The 22,895-nt window shown below is 46.6% G+C and overlaps 1 protein-coding gene across 6 annotated transcripts in view; it reads left to right on the top strand.

Annotated features, from left to right (window-relative positions):
• The window catches only part of LOC147725710 (uncharacterized), a 137,787-nt gene extending 117,996 nt beyond the window's left edge, over window positions 1–19,791 (top strand). For 3 of the 6 annotated variants that reach the window (XM_086964395.1, XM_086964393.1, XM_086964394.1), the window contains one exon: window positions 12,812–19,791. In XM_086964395.1, coding sequence (XP_086820521.1) covers window positions 12,812–17,154 — 4,343 coding nt within the window. In that variant the 3' untranslated portion in view covers window positions 17,155–19,791. The remainder of the gene's footprint in view (window positions 1–12,811) is intronic. The other 3 variants (XM_086964396.1, XM_086964397.1, XR_015309802.1) reach the window with 2 other exon arrangements.
• Window positions 19,792–22,895: the final 3,104 nt, after the last annotated feature.

Genomic DNA, 22,895 nt, shown 5'->3' with positions numbered 1-22,895 from the left:
AGTTGGAGTCCCCCAAGGATCAACCTCGTCCCCTACCCTCTTCAATCTTTACCTCGAACCGCTCTGAGGTACTGCCAATATCTCCTACCACATGTATGACAACGACACACAGCTCTACTTCAAAATCTCTTCTCCAGAGGATATCCGTCCCTGAATGAGGCCCTGAGGCTGACTGTTCACTGGCTCACATCTAACCAGCTCAAACTCAATGCCAAAAAAACGGATTCCTCTTAATCTCTCCACCTAATGCCAATACAGACATTCAAGTTTGGATCAAGGCTATTACAGCGCTAAACTGCTTTCCTACCATTGTTGTCTCTGCTAAATTACCTTAGACGGCAACCTGAACATGCGGACCACATCAACGCGATGGCCAAAACTGCCAGATTTCATCTGAACTACCTACGAAGCCATAAACCTTTCCTCGACTCCCTCCCCACAGATCTAAAATTGGCAATTCAGGCCTTAGACATCTCTAGGCTAGAATATGGTTGCTCCACCCTCGCAGACCTAGCCAAGATCTCTCTGGCACCCTTGAAAGCCTGCCTCAACGCCTCCGCCAGACTTCTAACTCGCTCCAAGAAGTTCAACCATATCTCGCCCCACGTCTACACTTTCGGGTGTTGCGGGTAACTAGCGCTCATATAGAATTTAAGCATATGAATCTAATTCCTCTGGTTATAATGCTGGTGCATCCAAGAGTTTTGGGAGACAACTCCCCTCCCCCACTAGTTATCAACCAAAGTTGAAATCACATAAAACACAATGCCCCGGAGCACACAGAAAATTCAAATGCAATTGCAAATTATAAGTCCCAACTCCAACATAATGGTATTATGCCAGATAGCTTTTATTCCATAAGAACTTCACTCCTTGCGCCAACGCGTTTCGCCTAGGTTTAAGACACCTACGGCTTTGTCAAGGCTGGAAATAATACAGAGAACGTTTATTTGTAATCATATTCTTACATATGGTTCCAAAAACCAACCACCAATCTCATGCAGACCGTGTCAAGACCGTAAAGAAACATAGGTGCAATGTAGCCAAACATGCTGCTATTTTAAAATACAGTATAGACATATCTCATAAGTTAAGTACTAGTTGCAATGATACATGATTGCTTATGGTGTCTATTAATAATCTCTAGACCCATTATTTACCACGATAATTTCCAAATATTTTGTAGAACCCAAGTGCTTGAATAATGAAAATTGTGCATCAAAATTAAGATGCTGGTACCTTCACAAAATCAGGATCAACCCTGAAAATCGAAATATAATGGTCAAAATAGTCCAGTCCCATTGTTCAGGTGATGTATATATAGAGATCATGTGATTCAACTGTTTCCTTCCAATGGAACAGGTTCCTACCTTATTAATGGTTCCTCCAGTATTGTAAATATTTCCTTCCCAAAATCGGAGTTATTTCAGAGCTGCCGTATTAACCTGGCTGCTTAATCACGTCTATTGAGGCTGCATGCCTAATAATATATTGCACCCTTATTATTAAAGCTAATTTGCACTGATTCTGCATAGGCAGTATTATCCTGTCCTATGTATAAATAATCCGTGTTAGGATATGAAGGAGCTTACCTCCATTGATTGCAACTTGCCAAAATTGTCCAAAATAATCAAGGTCCAATCCCACAGGCTAGTTGTATATCCGTATCCCTGTAATCACAATTAAACAACGGGGTTTAGCTACCCACTATCTCGCCCCGAGGTTGATCATACTAGAGCCTCCTGTGATATGTTTACCGCTGAAGTCTGACTCTTACCGTATAAGTTGTACATATCTCGCCCCACCTTAAAGCTCTGAAGTGGCCGCCTCTTCAGGCCAGAATCCAATTTAAGCTGGCTTGCATCACCCACAAGGCTCTCTATTCCAAGTCCCCTGCTTTTCTTGCACAGAAACTTGTGTTATCCGAAGGGAGCAAGAACCTTCTGGTCCGCCAGAGCCCTTTTGCTCCAACCTGCACGCTTCAAGAAAAAAAAGAACGTACAATCGGGCTTTCTCTGGGGCCGCCCTAAGAAAATGGAACTCACTCCCACCCGCCATTAGAAGAATACAGTCTCTAGCTCACTTCAAAAAGGAGACCAAAACTTTCCTAATGGGCAAATTCCTCTCCTAAAGTTCACGTTACAATCACCTCCGTAACCTGACTTTACCTATCGTTACGGCAGTATCCCTTGGCCTCCTCCCCTTACGTTACCCACCCTGCACTTCTGAACAAACCTCTAGGGTGATGAGACTTCTTTTCTAGCTTATTGTATTGTTTTTGCTCCTATCCCTTAACCTCATGGCTGCTTCTGACGGCCAACGGCCGTCGCGTGCACTACCTTTGTAGTGCTGCGCACGTCCGTTGGCCGTCGCAGCCCCGCCCGCTCAGTAGAACGTTCCGCACTGGCGCGGTTAAGGGGTTAATGTAGTCTGATATTATGATTGTTTGTCTTGTCATATACCGTATCTATTTGTTTCCCTATCCCTTGGCTCTCCTCCCCCTTTGTCCTTTATCCCACCTGATACTACTGTAAAGGGCACCGATACCCTCACGGTTCTGGTTCGCGCTCTATAAAACACTAAATAAATAAATACATTCTGTGTTAGAGAGCTGGGTCTGTAGGAGGCACTGTCTGGGGCTGGTTTCCCTGGTGTGTGTGTATGGCCACGACCGTTGCTGTTATTTGCTCTTTAGGGAGTTCTCCTTTTTCTAAGCTTGCGTTGTAATTTTTAAGTAGGTAGGGGGTGATTATAGTTGCACTTTTTTCAATATTGTTCAATAGGAATGCCATTTGGCCCCAGAGCTTTCCCCGCCTGTATGTTTTCTATTGCTATTGTAACTCCTCAGGAGTGAGTTCTGACTCCAGTAATCTTGCGTCCTCTTTTGTGTGTAGGAAACTGGATATCTCTGAGAAACACCTCCGCCTCCTACTGCTGAATTGTGGTTGCTGGGTTGTACACCTTGGCATAGGGGTGCGCTAGTGTGTCTACTATGGTTTAGGGTCTGTTGTTTGTTGGAGCTCTGCCACCCAGCGACTTGCTCGCTCCCTTTTATCTACCCATGCCAGCAGCTTGCCAGCTTTATCTCCTACTTCGTATATGATATGGCGTGTGGCTGTTTGGGTTTTTACATCTTCCCACAAGTATTCCATATATTCTTGCTTTTTGAGCTGGAGTAGATGCTTTTTAGCGTCTGAGCGGTCATGAGAGTGTTGTGTTTCTAGTGTTTGTAGTTCGTGTTTGAGTGTCAGTACCATTTTCGCATTTTCTCTTTTATAGTGTGTGATTAAGGAGATGACCTACCCACGTAGGACTGTCCTTACGCTTCCCATAAAGTGAGGGGCGAGGAAACAGACGGTTCATTTTCGTCAAAATAGTGTTTTGTTGCTGCGGTCAGACCGTTCCAAATTTTGTAATACCAGGGTATATTGGAAATATATGCCCTGGGTACCTTAGTACTATATACTCGGGACTGATGAGGGTACACCAGTGACCAATCTGGGGTGTACCTAAGTACTTACCATACAAATTTAAGCATGGAGACTGGTGTCCTGATTAGCACGCTGAACTCCTCCCTCGTGACAAGAAAGAGGACTTTCTAGAGATATTAAATGAGGGGATGATAGTGTCGAACCAGATCATCAGCGCGGCTGTGGATGTATCTCTCCTGGCGGCACATGGATACTGCCACGGCATCAACCAACGGCGTCACGCTTGGCTGCGCCTCACCTCATTCAAGCCGGAGGCACAATAGCGGGTGGCCAACCTGCCTTTCTCTGGGCAAACCCTGTTCGGCAATCATGCGGACGATGAAATGGCCCTTATGAAAGCAGAAGCCGAAACCCTGATATCTGTCGGGTTAGAGCAGCCTGAGAAGAAGAACTACTACCGCCCGTTCCAGAGACGGTTTGGAGCTTCAGGCGGTGGGCGAGGGCAGACTTCGGGACAGCAGCAACAATAACAGCAGCAGTTCCGGAAGCCCTTCCAGAAACGCCAGAGGGGCAGAGGAGGCCAACAGTCCGCAACAGCAACCAAAGGCCCGGCCTGGTCTAGGCCCTGAGCGTTTACTTCACCTACATCCATTACCCACTCCGGTGGGGGGAAGCATTCAATTTTTTATGGCAGAGTGGAGAAAAATTACTCAGGACAAGTGGGTGCTGAATATTGTTTGCAATGGATACAGTCTTCGGTTCACCAGTCCGCCTCCAGCTATTCCGCCGGTGAGCTCGCAGTTTCAGCTGCGCGAGCTCCAGGCAGAGGCCGACATCCTATTAAAGAAAAGGGCGATAGAAGACGTACCTCTGTCTCAAAGGGGAAGAGGTCTGTACTCACGGTTCTTTGTGGTTCGCAACAAGGACAAGAACGAGTTCAGGCCCATTCTGGACTTGCGGCAAGCAAACAAATGGATTTGCAGAGAGATTTTGCATGCTGTCGTTGCAGCAGATTTACCCTCAGCTGCAACAGGGAGACTGGCTTTGTGCTATAGACCTACAGGATGCGTACTTCCATGTGCCCACTGCACAGAAACACAGGAAGTTCCTGCGGTTCCAAGTCGGCGCCAATCATTATTAATACACAGTACTGCCATTCGGGTTGAAGTCTGCGCCCAGGACGATCTCGAAGTGCATGTCAGTAGTAGCTGCACACCTGCGGAAGAACAAGGTGTTTGTCTACCCGTACCTGGACGACTGGTTGATCAAGGCCTCCTCCTTCTCGGAAGCTCAAGCACAATTCCAGAAGACGTGCGTTCTATTGAACAAGCTGGGGCTGCACATCAACATGTCCAAGTCTGTCCCGACTCCTGTCCAATGCGTTCAGTACTTGGGAGCCTCCATCCATATGCTGTCAGCAAGGGTGTCTCCTTCGGAGGAGCGACGGTTATCACTCCTTCGGAAGGCTCGGGCTCTTATGACCGCTCCAGCTACAACAGTGAGGACGGTGTCTTCTCTACTGGGATCGATGGCCTCTTGTATCTTCCCCACGCCTCATGCACGGCTGCAAATGAGACCGCTGCAGGAGTGCTTGGAGGATCAGTGGGATCAGAGGACTGGTTCTTTGGGAACACGATACGACTGTCTCTGCAAGCTCTTCCGTCTCTGAAGTGGTGGTGTTCTGCGGAGAACCTCCTCAGAAGGGTTCCCTTTCACAAGGACATTCCCGCAAGGACAATCGTGAATGATGTGTCTCTCCACGGCTGGGGGGGCGCTCTCCGAAGACTTGCAGATTCAAGGGACATGGTCTCGTCCACGTACCACATCAATTTCCTGGAACTCAGAGCTGTTCACTTGGCGCTGAAGGCCTTTCATCCGTCCTTTCGGACCAACTCTCTGCTTGTACAGACAGACAATACGACCACGATGTATTACCTCAACAAGCAGGGGGGCTCGCGATCACGCACTCTGTCGCAGGAGGCGCAGGCGATCTGGCACTGGCTTCTGGCCAGAGGACTTACGATAACGGCTACCCATCAGCCAGGTGTGCAGAATGTTCAGGCGGACGCACTGAGCAGACTGATTCAGGAAAACCACGAATGGGTCATAAACGACGAAGTGCTAGGAGATGTCTTCGCAAGGTGGGGGACTCCAGACGTAGATCTGTTTGCCACAACCGAAAACAGCAAATGCTGAGACTTCGCCTCCAGGTACTACCAGCAGGGGACGTTGGGAAATGCCGTATGGATCGACTGGTCGAACAGCTTTCTGTACGCTTTTCCACCCATTTCCCTGATTCCGGCGGTGCTCATCAAGCTGTCCCGGTCCAGGGTGCGGAGGATACTGATTGCCCCGGAATGGCCCAGACAGTGGTGGTTCACGGACCTGCTTCACCGATCTCTCCTTCCTCACATACGGCTGCCGTGCACGCCGGACCTTCTCGCGAAGTTCGGGGGGCAGATGGTGCACCCAAACCTCTCGTCTTGGCGGCATGGCTCCTGAGAGAGTGCAATATGGCCATTTGAATCTACCCGAAGATTGTATGGACATACTGAAGGAGGCTAAGCGACCTTCCACTAGGACTTGCTATGCATACAAGTGGAAGAGATTCTGCATCTGGTGCAAGTCCAAGACCTATGACCCTACGACGTGTAAGGAGGATGTCATCCTTCCTTATCTTCTACATTTGGCGCAGTCTGGCCTTAATTTCCATTCCATTAAGGTTCATCTTGCTGCATTGACTGCCTACAGGAAATGCCCTTCACAGGCTTCCTTCTTCCAGATCCCTGTGATCAAAGATTTTTTGGAAGGCTTGAAGAAAGTATTCCCTCCTGTCAGGCTTCCTTCGCCTTCATGGGAATTGAATGTGGTGCTGTCCAGATTGATGAAGGAGCCTTTTGAACCTAATCATAAGGCTTCGTTGCAGCACCTGTCCTGGAAGGCGGCGTTCCTTGTGGCCATCACATCGGCCCGCATGGTTAGTGAAATTCAGGCGTTGTGTTGCCAAGAACCTTATACTGTATTTCATGCTGCTAAGGTTGTTAAGCGTACTCACCCTAAATTTCTTCCCAAGGTTATTTCTGATTTTCATGTCAACCAGACCATAACTTTGCCTACGTTTTTTCAGAATCCTTCATCTCCAGCGGAAAGGTCTCTACATTCCCTGGATGTTAGGAGGGTGTTGAAATTTTATCTGGATAAAACTAAAGATATTCGTAGGTCAGACCAATTGTTCATCAATTATGGATCAGTCAGGGCCGATCTTGCTACCTCCAAACAGTCCATTTCTAGGTGGATTGTGTCCTGTATACAATTGTGTTACCAAAAGGCTAATAAGACCTTAGGGGGTAAACCTAAGGCTCATTCCTCCAGGGGCAAAGCTGCCACGACTGCTTTGCTGCGTAATGTTCCAATTGCAGAAATCTGCAAGGCGGCCACTTGGAAGTCGTTCCATACCTTTGCTAAGCATTACCCCTCGCTGCCGTCGCACGCCAACACAACCTCAACGTCATTTCCTACGCCGATGACACCCAGCTGATTCTCTCCCTCACCAGAGACCCCGACACCGCCAAAGCCAGCCTACACGAAGGGATGAAAGACGTCGCCGAGTGGATGAACATCAGCCGCCTGAAGTTGAACACGGACAAGACAGAAGTCCTCATCCTGGGACCGTCGCCCTCCGCATAGGACGACTCCTGGTGGCCCCCGGCCCTAGGCACCGCACCCAAGCCAACGAACCACGCCCGCAACTTGGGCGTCATCCTGGACTCCTCCCTTTCGATGACTAGACAAGTCAACGCCGTCTCCTCATCCTGCTTCCACAACCTCCGCATGCTCCGCAAGATCTTCCGATGGATCCCGAACGAGACCAGGAAGACTGTCACCCAGGCCCTCTTCACCAGCAGACTAGACTACGGAAACACCCTCTACGCCGGTACAACAGCCAAGCTACAGAAAAGACTTCAGCGTATCCAGAACGCCTCCGCCCGACTCATCCTGGACGTCCCCCGTCGCAGCCACATCTCGAGCCACCTGAGAGACCTGCACTGGCTCCCTGTCAACAAGAGGATCACGTTCAGACTCCTCACCCACGCACACAAATCCCTCCACGACCTAGGCCCAAAGTACCTCAACGACCGCCTGACCTTCTACATGCCCACCCGCCTGCTATGATCCGCGAACCTCGCCGTCGTCCCTCGCATCCAGAGAGCCACCGCCGGAGGAAGATCCTTCTCCTACCTGGCGGCTAAGACATGGAACTCCCTGCCCGTCCGCCTGCGGCTAACCCAGGACCACCTCGCCTTCAGGAAACAGCTCAAAACCTGGCTGTTCGAGCAGTAGCAGACCCCCTCCCCCTAGTGCCTTGAGACCCTTCCGGGTGAGTAGTGCGCGATATTAATTCCATGATTGATTGATTGATTGAAGCATTACTGTCTGGACACGGATGCCAGGACAGACGCTCAGGTTGGGCAGGCTTCTCTGCGAAATCTGTTCACACAATAGTGATGTTACTTTTCTTCTCTCCACCGCCGCTTTGGTGTGGGGATGGGCTTGCCATTCTATTCACTGATTTATGATTATACACAGAGATCCCGTACTACAGAAGGAGTAGTTTCTGTCCTGTAACTCCAGTTCTGTAGTAGGGGTATCTCTGTTATAGTCATAAGCGTCCGCCCTCCTCACCGGTGGAGAGGAATATTCATGTAGGAATGCTACAGGTCTGGTGTGTTACGCCTTCAAAAAGAACTGAAAGTAAAAGGGACCTGCTGTGCATTCTGGGATACTGGGAGAGTTCTGGAAAGTTTTCTTAAAGGCACAGTATCCTGTTCTGAGCCATATAATGGCAGCCTACGGGGCTTGTCTGTCCACCACTTTCTCTATCATTCCAGAGGCTTCAGCTGGTAGGGGAAGGATTTCTCTGTGGAGAACTCTGGACAGGCTGTGCTGTTTGTGGTTTGTTTTTGGTGGAATTTCTAGTTGAAGTACTGGACAGTGTAGCCTGTGGATATAGGCTGCATTATCTGTCTTTAAATTCTCTCTTAAGTGTCTTTGCAGTTCTGCAATTCTTTGACAATTTAAGAGATTACTTTTGATTGCTCCGGGGTCCACGCACATGGGCGGGACTTTTCACTAGATTATGACTATAACAGAGATACCCCTACTACAGAACTGGAGTTATAGGACAGAAACTACTCCTTATACTTCTGGGCATTGTGGACTCTATACACACTGTACCTTACTTTGGTCCAGTATAAATAGAGCCACTTTCTCACATTAGTGGATCAGCGGTGGGATACAAACTTGCATTTGTTGGACTACTTGTTTACCATCTGATCACACGACAGAACTCTTAAATTGCCTTTAGATTTCTGAGATTGGTTTTTCCAAAATACTGAAAGTCTGGTGGGGCCTTGCTTCAGTCAGATTAGAATTTCAGAAAAATAAGTCACTATACCTAGGGTAGAGGGTTAGAACTGTCAGGTTAGAATGTCTCAACAGAAACCCAGCTGTTAGTGAAGAATAAACCATGGACCTGGTGGTTGAGGAGCTCGACCTCACCTTACTTACATTTGTCCTTAAAGGTATTGAGGTCCTTATGCAAAATTAAAAAGATAGTCATGGGCCTGCATCCAACCAAACAAGGGCTCCAGGAGCTCCTGGCTGAGTATGCAAAAGGCCACCCCTCTGAACAGGGTGACACCCAGTCAGAGGAGGCAGAAGAAGAGGAGGAGGAGGGTAGTAATCCTCCCCCTGCCATATCTCTAGAGAAGTGAGGGTCCCCTTACCCTTAACTCCAAGAGTCAGCTTCTGGGAGCCTGGGAACCACACAGGTGGGCTAGGCCCCAGAGGACACATTGGGGAGAGCCCCAATGAAGAGGACAGCTTCTTAGCAAAGTTGGCCAAGAGATTAGATCTAGAGTCCAGACTCCTGGCTCTGGAAAAAGAAAGGAAAGAGATGGGCTTAGCCCCTATCTCTGGTGGCAGCAATACCAATAACAAGGACAGAGAGCAATCTTAAGATCCTAAAATCCCCAAAGGGATTGTCCCTAAATTCGAGGAAGGGGATGATATCACCAAGTGGTTCACAGCCTTTGAGAAGGCTTGTGATATGAGAAGATTAAAGAAACATCTCTGGGGGGCGTTCCTGCGGGGAACTGTTCTCTGGTAACTGCAGAGACGGGCTTCTGACCCTCTCTGGGCCAGATGCAGGGTCCTATGACCTCATGAAGGAAACTCTGATCGAGGGATTTGGGCTCACTACTGAGGAGTACAGAATTGGGTTCAGGGGGGCTCACAAAACCCAGACCCAATCCTGGATAGATGTTGTAGACTACTCAGTAAAGACACTGGGTCGTTGGTTAACTGGACATAATGTGCATGATTTTCCTGGACTTTTTGTTTATGAAGGAACACATTTTGAGTAACTGCACAAATGAAAAGTTGCATCAGCGTTTGGTAAACCTCGGTCTAATTTCTCCCCAAGAATTGGGAAAGAAGGCAGACCATTGGGTCAAGACTAGGGTGACCAGGACAACCACTGGGGGTGACCAAAAGAAGGTGGTTACAAAACCTCCCCAGGGGAAAGGTGGTAAGAATCTCCAAGACAAAAAGTCTGAGTCTTCCAAACGGCCCCAAAAATCTGTACAGGTGGGTGTGTCCCAAACTACTCCCTATGTACCTCAGCCCTATAGGGGAAGAACTTTGATCCTAACAAGGCCTATTGGAACAACTGTAAGAAGTTGGGACATTTAACTGTAGACAAAAACTGCCCCAACAACACAGCCCCTAAGGCACCCAGTACAGCTACTCAAGGGACAGCAAGCATACAGATGGGATCAGAGGAGTACCCATAGCATATCTGGGAATACACTCAAGCTAGGCTAGTCCCCTTGGGGGAAACGGAGTTTGCAAATGTAGCTGGGTTACCACCCAACTTGAAAAAGTATTTGTAATACCCCTCTATTAATGGAACTAGAGTAGTAGGCCTGAGGGATACAGGTGCCAGTGTCACTATGCTGAAAGATATACTGGTTTCCCCAGAGCAATACTTGATTGGGAAAACGTACCCAGTCACCTGGCATGGCACACAGAGATGTGTACCATGTCGACTCTTTGTTTAGTTCTGTACTTAGACACTTAGCCTGCAAAGGCAGTGTGTGGGTGTCAGGGTAGAGGTCCCTAAGGGTGGCACAATAAGTGCTGCAGCCCATAGGTGTCTTCGCTGATCACCATGCCCTGGGTACCTAGGGTACCATTTACTAGGGGCTGACAGGTGGCCAGAGTTTTGTTTCAACACAGATTTTGGGAAGGAACACAGGCCTTGGGCACCTGGTGGGCAGGAGCCCATGGCACACTGTCAATGCACATCAGCAGTACAGCAATAAGTGGGGGCATACCAATGCAACAAAGATAGCACTTTCTCACACGTACAGGCCCATTCCACCAGGGAAAAAGCTTCGACCACGGCGTTATCTTGTGGTGTTCCAGTCCTGGATATCTGCCAGGCATCAAAATTGGCATCTCTGCACACGTTTGCAAAGAGCTACTGCATGGACAGTCCAGTCCGCAGGGACGGGCATTTCTTCTGTTCGGTCATGATATAATGTTTAGTCTAGTAATTTGTCCGCAGCCTACTGACTGGATGGTATAGCTTGGGTATCTATTCAAAAATAAGGAATCTGCAGTTAGAAGTCTCTATCAGATGAACACATTTTTTACCTTCAGAAACAGTATCTGGTAGAGACAATATCTAGCTACAGATTCCTTATAGACCCACCCATGCCTCCCAGCTTTGCAGACACGTTATTAGAGCTAGGGTTGATCCCCTTTTCAGGGCCCTAGTTTGGAAACTCACTGGTCAGTCTAATTCATAGCACTGCCCTCCTTTTCTGAAAAATAGTGAAAAACCAACGTCTGCATTCCTGGGCGCCTATGTAGGTAACCAAGACGTCCTATCCGGCGCCGACTACGCCACGCCACGCAGAGCTGAAGGGAGCCACCCAACACCGTGCCGGGGTACTGCTCATGCAAAAGTTTCCGGATCCTGTCTGATGCCTGGAAAATTCAAAGGTAAGGAATCAGCAGCTAGATATGGTCTACACCAGATTATGCGTTAGCGGAGGTAAGTAACGTTTTCTTCTGGTAAATAGTTGGGTACAGGTGCTTTGTCGGATATGGTGAGTTGTTTGCACTTACGTATTTAAAAATATTACATTTTCTCTCACTTAGTACCCCTACCGATCCGCATTAGTCTTCTTTTTCCGCTGCCCCAATAGCCCCTCTCATGCTCCCTGCTTGTTATGAAGTGTATTGTAACCGTTTATGCCAATGGGATTGTTGAAAAATGTAGGGCTCACCACCGCCCCTACCTTCGTTAACACCTCATCTGGTAGAGAGCGGATCTAGCCACAGTTTCCTTACTGACCCAGTTCTGCAAACTGATTTCTTCCTACCTTCTATATCCTGCTTGATATTTGACAAATCCTCCTTATTAATGCATTGAGAAAGGGAGATGTAGATCTCCTTATTGGCACACTGTTTCCATAGCCAGTTTCTGTAAGTGGCTCTCTGGTTTTTGGTGGGGAATGTAGTCGCAAACAAACTGACGTCAGCATAATGGAAAGGACATGTATGGACTTGTGCCACATCCGGTGTTTGTCACTACATAGTTGCACAAAGCTATCTACCGATGTGCAGAAGTACTGCTGAAAAAAAATTCAGAATCCAGGCAGGGGCAGGTGAGAATTGAAAGGAAAGAAATCTGCTGCTAGATCCGGTCTCTACCAGATACGGTGTTACACAAGGTAAGTAGCTTGTTTCTTAATATTATGTGCCATCATGATGGTTAGAAGATCTAAAGCTCCACCGCCCCCTCCCCCCCCCCATATCTTACTGATGACGCTACTTCCCTCCCGGGAGGCACTGAATGGAATGCAATGCAACTACAAAGGGAAGTGATGGATGTCTCTCTACTCCTCTTGCCGTAGGTTAATGATGAACCCGATTTATCATTAGCCTTTCTAGTGTGATGAATGTACACTATAATCTTCTCTCCCATGGTTTGGTGGTGTTTGGTGTGTTGAGCTACGGTTGCAATGACTGTGCTTGGGCTTTGAGACCCACTGTTACTTCCAGGTAAGATTAATTCCTTTGTAAATGGAACACTTGGATGGAAATCAGCTTACCGTCCAAGACACTCTGAGAAGAAAATAAAAGGCAAAGAGTAGATATAAATGCAGTCTAATGAGCACAAACAGGTGTAAGTCACTGGTTTGTGGCAGATCTTCATCTGGCCTTCTTCCTGTTCTTTTTTGATCCCTTTTTAAAATCCTTTTTCTTGGAACATTGTATGATGATTTACAGATGTTTTTATTTTACAGCATACCAAGAAGAAAATTGGGAGGAGACTGAGAACTTCACAGAGCGTGCAACTGTCTTTGCTTGTACATTATGTGACCTTGTGTTTAAAAATAAGCTGAAACTTCAAAGCCATCAGGAAGTTCACAAGGAAGGTGTACGTTTCCGTTGTAAAGAGTGTGAGAAAACATTTGATCAATTCAAGCTCCTGGAGCTCCACCGCAGATTGCACAAAGACCAAATGCCATTACTCTGCACCAATGCAACACGAAGTGCTGTGAATGCTACAGAACAAAGCGCCCAAATCCATTCTAAAGAAAACAAAAACATATCCTTTATATGCACAGAATGTGGGGAATATTTCATTTCTTCTAAAGAATTTCTAAAGCACCAGAAAAGCCACACCGCTTTTAAGCCAGTCGGAGATCTTGACAGTGAAGAAAGTGGTACACTTGGAGCAGAACATTCAAAAAATTCAGAAACCCAAATGACAAACCAGTCACTTGCATGCACCTGGTGTGGAGATGTCTTTGTGCAAAAGGGAGATCTACAGGCCCATCTAGAAACGCACATAGGTGATAGCAACTGTAGTCAAACAGAGCATCTGATGTCCAACCACCAAAGTGTTCAGAAGAGCGAGGGACACCAGGAGACTCCGCAGGATTGTGGACAGCTTTGTATCCAGACAGAGCCTCTAGTAAGTGACCAGAGTCTTCACGCAGGTCTGAAGCATCAAGAAGAATCATGTATCTTAACCAGGGGTGAGACAATCTTCTCTTGCAATCATTGCAACAAGATCTTTGGGAGCAAAGTAGATCTTCTCACTCACCAGACAATTCATACCGATCACAAACCGTTTGCATGTGAAGAATGTGGAAATGGATTTATTCAAGAGGGCTATTTATTGTCCCACCAGAGAATTATCCATGATGAAAAAATAAAAAAGAAACTTCATATCTGCTATGAGTGCGGCAAGATCCTTACTAGAAACGTACATCTTCAAAACCACCTGAAAATGCATTTGAGAGACAGGCTTAATGTGTGTACAGAACAAGGGAAGAAAGATACACCCTATAATTCTATTGACTGTGACCAGAGTGGTACTGTTACAATGGAGCGTCAGACACACCAAGAAACGCATGTAAAAAAACTGATTTTTACATGCAGTCGGTGTGGGAAAAAATTCACTCGTAAACGTTTTCGAACCCATCAGAAAGCGTGCACAGACTCCATTAGTGAACAGAGCTCCATAGAGGTTGAAAACCGCCAAGAATTGCTTAAGAAAGGTCATTTTTCATGCCGTGGGTGTAGGAGAAAGTTCCCTTATAAGGAACATTTCTTAAAGCATCAGAAAGCTTACCTGAGGAATGGGCTGTATTTGTGTGCTGAGCAGAAAACTGAAGCTGAATCCTTCACTCACAAAGAAAGTGATCAGAGCTCTACTGATAAGATGGATATTGGACAACTTCATGAAAAGCATGAGGAAGAACAACTTTGTGCGTGCACGGGGTGCGGGCAAACATTTACATATCGGGAAAGCTTTCTTAACCATCAGAAATTTAACTTCAGGGAGGGCCTTTATTTGTGTGCGAAGAACAGAATGGAAAATGGATCCGTGACTGAGATTGAATGTGATCAGAGAATTACAGATCTTGAAAAACCCCAGGAAAAGCAAGAACAAAACAATGGTACATGCCGTGGGTGTGGGAGAAAGTTCACTTATCAGAAAAGTTATCTTAAGCATCAGAAATGTTACTTCAGGGAGGGTCTTTATTTGTGTACTAAGAACATAAAGGAAAATGAACCGTTAATTGACAATGAGTGTGATCAGAAACTTAAAGATTTGGTAAAACTTGCTAAAGGACGAAAATGTAAATGCCCTGGATGTGGTAGAAAGTTCATTTATCATAAAAGTTTATTAAAGCATCTGAAAGCTTACCTGAGGAAGGGGCTATATTTGTGTGCGGAGTCCAAAACCGAAGATGAATCCTTCACTCACAAAGAAAGTGATCAGAGCTCTACCGATAAGATGAATATTGGACAACATCATGAAAATCATGAGGAAGAAGGTAACTTGGGAGAGGGCCTTTATTTGTGCCCTCAGAACAGAAAGGAAAATGAACCTTTGATTGACAGTGACGTTGGCCAGAGTGTTGCAAATCTTGAAACACAACAGGAAAAGCAAGACGAACAAAATTGTACATGCATGGGGTGTGGGAGTAAGTTCACTGATCAGAAAAGTTATCTTGAGCATCAGAAATTTTACTTCAGGGAGGGCCTTTATTTGTGTACTAAGAACATAATGGAAAATGAACCCTTAATTGACAATGAGTGTGATCAGAAATTTACAGATTTTGAAAAACTTGCTAAAGGACGAAGATGTAAATGCTGTGGATGTGGTAGAAAGTTCATTTATCGTAAAAGTTTTTTAAAGCATCTGAAAGCTTACCTGAGGAAGGGGCTATATTTGTGTGCGGAGTCCAAAACCGAAGATGAATCCTTCACTCACAAAGAAAGTGATCAGAGCTCTACCGATAAGATGGATATTGGACAACATCATGAAAATCATGAGGAAGAAGCTAACTTAGGAGAGGGCCTTTATTTGTGCGCTCAGAACAGAAAGGAAAATGAACCGTTGATTGATAGTGAATGTGATCAAAGAGTTACAAATCTTGAAAAACCACAGAAAATGCAAAAAAAACAAAAATGTTTATCATGCATGGGGTGCGGGAGAAAGTTTATTAATCAGAAAACATTTCAAAAGCATCAGAAATCTCACTTGAGGAAGAGCGTTTATTTGTGTTCTAAGAACAGGGTGGAAAACAAACCTTTGATTGACAGTGACCTTGGCCAGAGTGTTTCAAATCTTGAACCACAACAGGAAAAGCAAGACGAACAAAATTGTACATGCATGGGGTGTGGGAGTAAGTTCACTGATCAGAAAAGTTATCTTGAGCATCAGAAATTTTACTTCAGGGATGGCCTTTATTTGTGTACTAAGAACATAATGGAAAATGAACCTTTAATTGACAATGAGTGTGATCAGAAATTTACAGATTTTGAAAAACTTGCTGAAGGACAAAATTGTACGTGCCTGGGGTGTGGGAGAAAGTTCACTTATCATAAAAGTTTTTTAAAGCATCGGAAAGCTTACCTGAGGAAGGGGCTATATTTGTGTGAGGAGTCCAAAACCGAAGATGAATCCTTCACTCACAAAGAAAGTGATCAGAGCTCTACCGATACGATGGATATTGGACAACATCATGAAAATCATGAGGAAGAAGCTAACTTAGGAGAGGGCCTTTATTTGTGCGCTCAGAACAGAAAGGAAAACAAACCTTTGATTGACAGTGACCTTGGCCAGAGTGTTGCAAATCTTGAAACACAACAGGAAAAGCAAGACGAACAAAATTGTACATGCCGTGGATGTGGGAGAAAGTTCACTTATAATAAAAGTTTTTTAAAGCATCGGAAAGCTTACCTGAGGAAGGGGCTATATTTGTGTGCGAAGTCCAAAACCGAAGATGAATCCTTTACTCACAAAGAAAGTGATCAGAGCTCTACCGATAAGATGGATATTGGACAACATCATGAAAATCATGATGAAGAAGCTAACTTGGGAGAGGGCCTTTATTTGTGCACTCAGAACAGAAAGGAAAATAAACCTTTGATTGACAGTGACCTTGGCCAGAGTGTTGCAAATCTTGAAACACAACAGGAAAAGCAAGACGAACAAAATTGTACGTGCCTGGGGTGTGGGAGAAAGTTCACTTATCATAAAAGTTTTTTAAAGCATCTGAAAGTTTACCTGAGGAAGGGGCGATATTTGTGTGCGAAGTCCAAAACCGAAGATAAATCCTTCACTCACAAAGAAAGTGATCAGAGCTCTACCGATAAGATGGATATTGGACAACATCATGAAAATCATGAGGAAGAAGCTAACTTAGGAGAGGACCTTTATTTGTGCACTCAGAACAGAAAGGAAAACAAACCTTTGATTGACAGTGACCTTGGCCAGAGTGTTGCAAATCTTGAAACACAACAGGAAAAGCAAGACGAAAAAAATTGTACATGCCTAGGGTGTGGGAGAAAGTTCACTTATCATAAAAGTTATCTTAAGCATCAGACATTTTACTTCAGGGAGGGCCTTTATTTGTGTACTAAGAACGGAATAGAAAATGAACCTTTAATTGACAAGGAGTGTGATCAGAAATTTACCGATTTTGAAAAACTCCAGGAACAACAAGCTGATGGACAGAATTGTACATGCAGGGGGTGTGGGAGAAAGTTTACTTATCAGAAAAATTATCTAAAGCATCTGAAATCCTACGTGAGGAATGGCATTTATTTGTGTACTAAAGTATAAATGACCCGTGTCTAACATTGAATGTGGCTAGAGCTTTACAGATCATGACAAACGGCTGTAAAATCAGAAGGAAGACCAACATAGTGTGTGTGTGTGTGTGTGTGTGTGTGTGTGTGTGTGTGTGTGTGTGTGTGTGTGTGTGTGTGTAGGTGTGTGTGTGTGTGTGTGTGTGTGTGTGTGTGTGTGTGTGTGTGTGTGTGCGCGCGCTGGAGGATACTATAGATGTGTACTGAGAAAAATATGGAATAGGGATCCTTCACTCACCCTAAATGTGAGCAGAAGTAGGTCTTGAAAAACACCAAAGAATCTATGATGAAGGCAACTAGTAGACAAGGAAGAGAGAGCGTAAGCTGCTACTCGGTTCTGTGAAAGCGAGCGAACAGAAGAAGCATCAAAATTCAACTCTAAAACCATGTGAAAACAAAACTGGTAAGGAATACTAGAGCATGTCGCAACTGATACGGAGAGGTCCCATGCGCTCGTGAAACTTAGTCAAACCTATTCAGAACCTTAAATCACCTTTTAGTTACCATATAATTCTGCCATCCCCAATTGATTTGAAAAAAGATGCAAGTGCTTAGCGGACAAAAATGTATCTCTTAAATTTCCTAAACATATGGGTCTTTCCATTCAGAACTTAGATTCACCATTTATTCTGAAATGACCTTAAAGCAGAGCAAGAAATTCAAACCCACATTCATCCTCGTACAGTGAAGACTTTACATTTGTTTCTTTTTAATAAGGATGTCCCAAAGCAGGCCTCCTAAAAGAACCATAAAAATAAATTATTTAAAGACAAACCTGTTGAAGTCACTCCAGTCAGAAAATCATGGAAGCATCATCTAAATGCATTTGCACAACAAATGTAACTGTGTCATTGCAGAGGAAGGCGCTACAGATGTACTCGACCAAGCAGATTTTTAAGACAGTAGCATATACACATTGATAACCAGTTTTGGGTATATGATCTCATTATTCCCTTAAAGAGTTACTTGTGGAATATTGGATAAAATAAAGGCAGTTTATTGTAGCATTACCAAAAGATTCCATAATAAGATGACCACTGCATTTCGTTGGCGTCGTGACTGAGGCACTTCAGCTGTCCTGGGTGCACTCTCTTCGAAACTCAAAACGCTCTCTAACGGAGTCTGTTGGTCTCTGTATTTGGTGGGTGTGTTCTTGAATATTAATTAATGAGCACATCTGAATGATTGAGTTGAAAATGTTTGTAGAGGTGAAGCACATTTGGAAGAAGTTTCTTCAGTGTAGATTTGAAAGCATGATTATGGTTGCCCTGAGGTGTGAAGTTTCTATTGAGTTTGAACAAGTCTGTCCCCACCCTGGATCCAAATTGATGATCCTATTGGGCCACAAGTTCCGTGCACTTAGAGATTGCCTAAGTTTGAATCCAGATAATTTAGAAAAATGCATATGTACATTGATTATATGGTGCGCTTAAATCCAAATATTTGTATTTTGAAATCATAATATAAACTCTAAAAGCAATATTTCTAAAATGTCTTTGTTACTACCAAGTGGTAAAAGATGTTTGTTATATAACACCCTAGTATTTTTCTCTGCTGTTTCTGCTTTTGGAAGGATTGTGACTAGCACCTTTTTCTTGTGAGCAACCTGAAGCAGTTTATCATTAATTATTATTTTTAACATTTGTGCTTCTTTCCCTTTCTTGCTTTATTCCCCCCCCCCTCTTTTTGCCCTTCCTGCGTTGCCCTTTGTCTGCTTTGCATCCCCATTTCTGCTTGGTATTTTTGAACTCCCTTCCTACCCCCATCCCCCTTTGTTTTTGCCATTTTGTGCTTTTCTTTTAGTTCCTTCCTGCTCAATTGGCCCTATTTTTATTTTTGTAATGCTTTCTTCTTTGGTTGCTCATGGATGTAATTTCGCTGTCTTTTCTGCTCTACTGTACCTGCCCCATCCCACTTCTCACCAGAATCCCCACATCTGTGTGCCTACCACCCCTTTTTCCTGCTTGCCCCATGGGGAGGCTTGTTGCCCATTGATTATATGCTATTTGGCTCTTGCAAGTGTTTCCCGCTTCGTGCCCTTTATTATTTGTTTCACCTGAGCCACATGCCGCCCCCCAATTCTCCCCCTCCCCCAGTGCACTACACCTGTCTTTTGAAAATAGTGTTGTCGATGCACACATTTTTCATAACCTCAATTTAGCTGTTCTCACTTTCTTTCGCTCTTCTCTCATCAGGCTCCTTGTTTTGTGCTTTTGCTCACTTCCTCTTTTGTGTCTGTCTTTCTGCCTCTCTTGTAAATAACTCACTCTCCCCTTTGCTTCTGAGCCCTTCTCTGTTTGTTACCTTGTTTCAGCATCCTTCCTCCCCTCCCCAGGTATCCACATGTTTACTACCCTTCCCTGGCCATATGCATGGCTCTCTCTGGGTCTTTCTGAGATAACTGCCCAGCGCTTAGCATCTCTGCGTCTCCGCTCGTGTCTGTCCCCTAGTGTTGTGGCCCTGTCTTCAATGTGCTCTACGGAGCCAGCTGCATCTCTTCCACATTGTTTCTTGCATTTGAAGTTGTCGGGATTTTTCCTTTGCTTATTAGTAAAATATAAAAAGTGAATGTTTTTTAATGTTTGCTTAATAAACCTTTTCTAACTCTGAACAGTGTTTGCCTTGTTTTACTTCCTACATAAACTTGTGACCAATCTCACTTCTAGATGGATGCCTTTATTTACTGCAGGCATTCACATTCCCACAGTCGGACTTTGCACCAGGTTCACTAACAGTAGCCGCTCTCCTGATAATGTTTCAAAGGTGCCCTCATTTCCCCTCCTTCTAGGCGAGCCCACAGATAGGCCTCACACAGGGGTATTCACACAGGTCTCTCTCATGCAATCCTCACTAATATGCAAAAATGCAGAATAGTAAACTCTGAAGGAACATAGTGACACTTGTCAGCTCTTGGTGTGCTAGCTAGGGCCTCCCACAGAAGTGTGCCACCACCCCACAGTGTAGAGGTTTTCAAGCAGGGCTTCAAGGGAGCTGCAGCAGCGCACCCCCCCCCAACCCCCCGTGGCAGCTGTTAGATCTTCCTCAGAAACCTCAGTGGCCTTGTCTAATATCAAGCCATTGGCTGCTTGTTTTGTGTGAAGTCTCCACATTAAGCAAACTTGTATTGTTCCTTCTTTGCTTCAGTGTGTCTTGACCTTAGATCTTGGGGTTTATGTGTGTCCTGTTGAGCTTTTAGAAAGAATACCTTTTGTCTGGCTCACGTGAAAGGTGGAAGTGTTAGTTACATGAATCCTGGGCAAATTGGATGACCTAGAAATCTGAGCCCTAGCTAATGATATTGCAAGTTAGTGCAGTTTTGAGTCCAGGTTGCTTCTTTAGACCCAAGGTGAGGTCGGAGTTGCATATTTACAGATCTATGCCATTCGTCTGAACTGCTTTTGCTACCTATAGTCATCAGTCGAACAATTCTTGCTGCCCTAAGGACTCTTCTCATTGCAAAACTGTCACTCTCTCTCTGTTGCTTCTTCTCTCTCATGGCAAATTCTATCACACAGCCTAATGAAGAGGGATGAATTAATGAACCTGTTCTTATTGATAAATGCTCCCACAGACTCTTGAAGTGAATCAGCTGAATATTCCTGGATATAATCTGGCCCTATCAGTCCTTCCGCAGTGCTAGGTGGAGCCCCTTGGCATCAGTGCTGCATCCGTACCGCCATTACGCGGCCCTCGCAGGCTGCAAGAGCCACACTGCTGGCAGCTCTGCCCGATGGCATCCGTGCTGCATCCATACCGCCATTACTCGGCCATCGCAGGCTGCAAGAGCCACACTGCTGGCAGCTCTGCCACTTGGGGTCCATGCTGCATCCATACCGCCATTACTCAGCCTTCGCAGGCTGCAAGAGCCACACTGCTGGCAGCTCTGCCACTTGGCGTCCGTGCTGCATCCATACCGCCTGTACTCAGCCTTCGCAGGCTGCAAGAGCCACACTGCTGGCAGCTCTGCACCATGGCATCCGTGCTGCATCCATACCGCCATTACTCGGCCATCGCAGGCTGCAAGAGCCACACTGCTGCCAGCTCTGCCCCTTGGCATCCGTGCTGCATCCATACCGCCATTACTCGGCCATTGCAGGCTGCAAGAGCCACACTGCTGGCAGCTCTGCCCCTTGGGGTCCATGCTGCATCCATACCGCCATTACTCGGCCCTCGCAGGCTGCAAGAGTCACACTGCTGGCAGCTCTGCCCCATGGCATCCGTGCTGCATCCATACCGCCATTACTCAGCCATCGCAGGCTGCAAGAGCCACACTGCTGGCAGCTCTGCCACTTGGCGTCCGTGCTGCATCCATACCGCCATTACTCTGCCATCGCAGGCTGCAAGAGCCACACTGCTGGCAGCTCTGCCACTTGGCGTCCGTGCTGCATCCATACCGCCATTACTCGGCCATCGCAGGCTGCAAGAGCCACACTGATGGCAGCTCTATCACTTGGGGTCCATGCTGCATCCATACCGCCACTACTCGGCCTTCGCAGGCTGCAAGAGCCACACTGCTGCCAGCTCTGCCCCATGGCATCCGTGCTGCATCCATACCGCCATTACTCGGCCATCGCAGGCTGCAAGAGCCACACTGCTGGCAGCTCTGCCCCATGGTATCCGTGCTGCATCCATACCGCCATTACTCGGCCGTCGCAGGGTGCAAGAGCCACACTGCTGGCAGCTCTGCCCCTTGGGGTCCGTGCTGCAACCATACCGCCATTACTCGGCCCTCGCAGGCTGCAAGAGTCACACTGCTGGCAGCTCTGCCACTTGGCGTCTGTGCTGCATCCATACGCCATTACTCGGCCATCGCAGGCTGCAAGAGCCACACTGCTGGCAGCTCTGCCACTTGGCGTCTGTGCTGCATCCATACGCCATTACTCGGCCATCGCAGGCTGCAAGAGCCACACTGCTGGCAGCTCTGCCACTTGGCGTCCGTGCTGCATCCATACCTTCTATACTCAGCCTTCGCAGGCTGCAAGAGCCACACTGCTGGCAGCTCTGCACCATGGCATCCGTGCTGCATCCATACCGCCATTACTCGGCCATCGCAGGCTGCAAGAGCCACACTGCTGCCAGCTCTGCCCCTTGGCATCCGTGCTGCATCCATACCGCCATTACTCGGCCCTCGCAGGCTGCAAGAGCCACACTGCTGCCAGCTCTGCCCCTTGGCATCAGTGCTGCATCCATACCGCCATTACTCGGCCATTGCAGGCTGCAAGAGCCACACTGCTGGCAGCTCTACCCCTTGGGGTCCATGCTGCATCCATACCGCCATTACTCGGCCATCGCAGGCTGCAAGAGCCACACTGCTGGCAGCTCTGCCACTTGGCGTCCGTGCTGCATCCATACCGCCATTACTCTGCCATCGCAGGCTGCAAGAGCCACACTGCTGCCAGCTCTGACACTTGGCGTCCGTGCTGCATCCATACCACCATTACTCTGCCATCGCAGGCTGCCAGAGCCACACTGCTGGCAGCTCTGCCACTTGAGGTCCGTGCTGCATCCATACCGCCATTACTCTGCCATCGCAGGCTGCAAGAGCCACACTGCTGCCAGCTCTGACACTTGGCGTCCGTGCTGCATCCATACCACCATTACTCTGCCATCGCAGGCTGCAAGAGCCACACTGCTGGCAGCTCTGCCACTTGGCGTCCGTGCTGCATCCATACCGCCATTACTCTGCCATCGCAGGCTGCAAGAGCCACACTGCCG

This window comes from Lissotriton vulgaris, chromosome 3_2 (assembly GCF_964263255.1).
Source record: "Lissotriton vulgaris chromosome 3_2, aLisVul1.2, whole genome shotgun sequence".
NCBI classification, from domain to species: Eukaryota; Metazoa; Chordata; class Amphibia; order Caudata; family Salamandridae; genus Lissotriton; species Lissotriton vulgaris.
The sequence above is the reverse complement of the archived record's forward strand: the minus strand, read 5'-3'. Positions and strand labels throughout refer to the sequence as shown.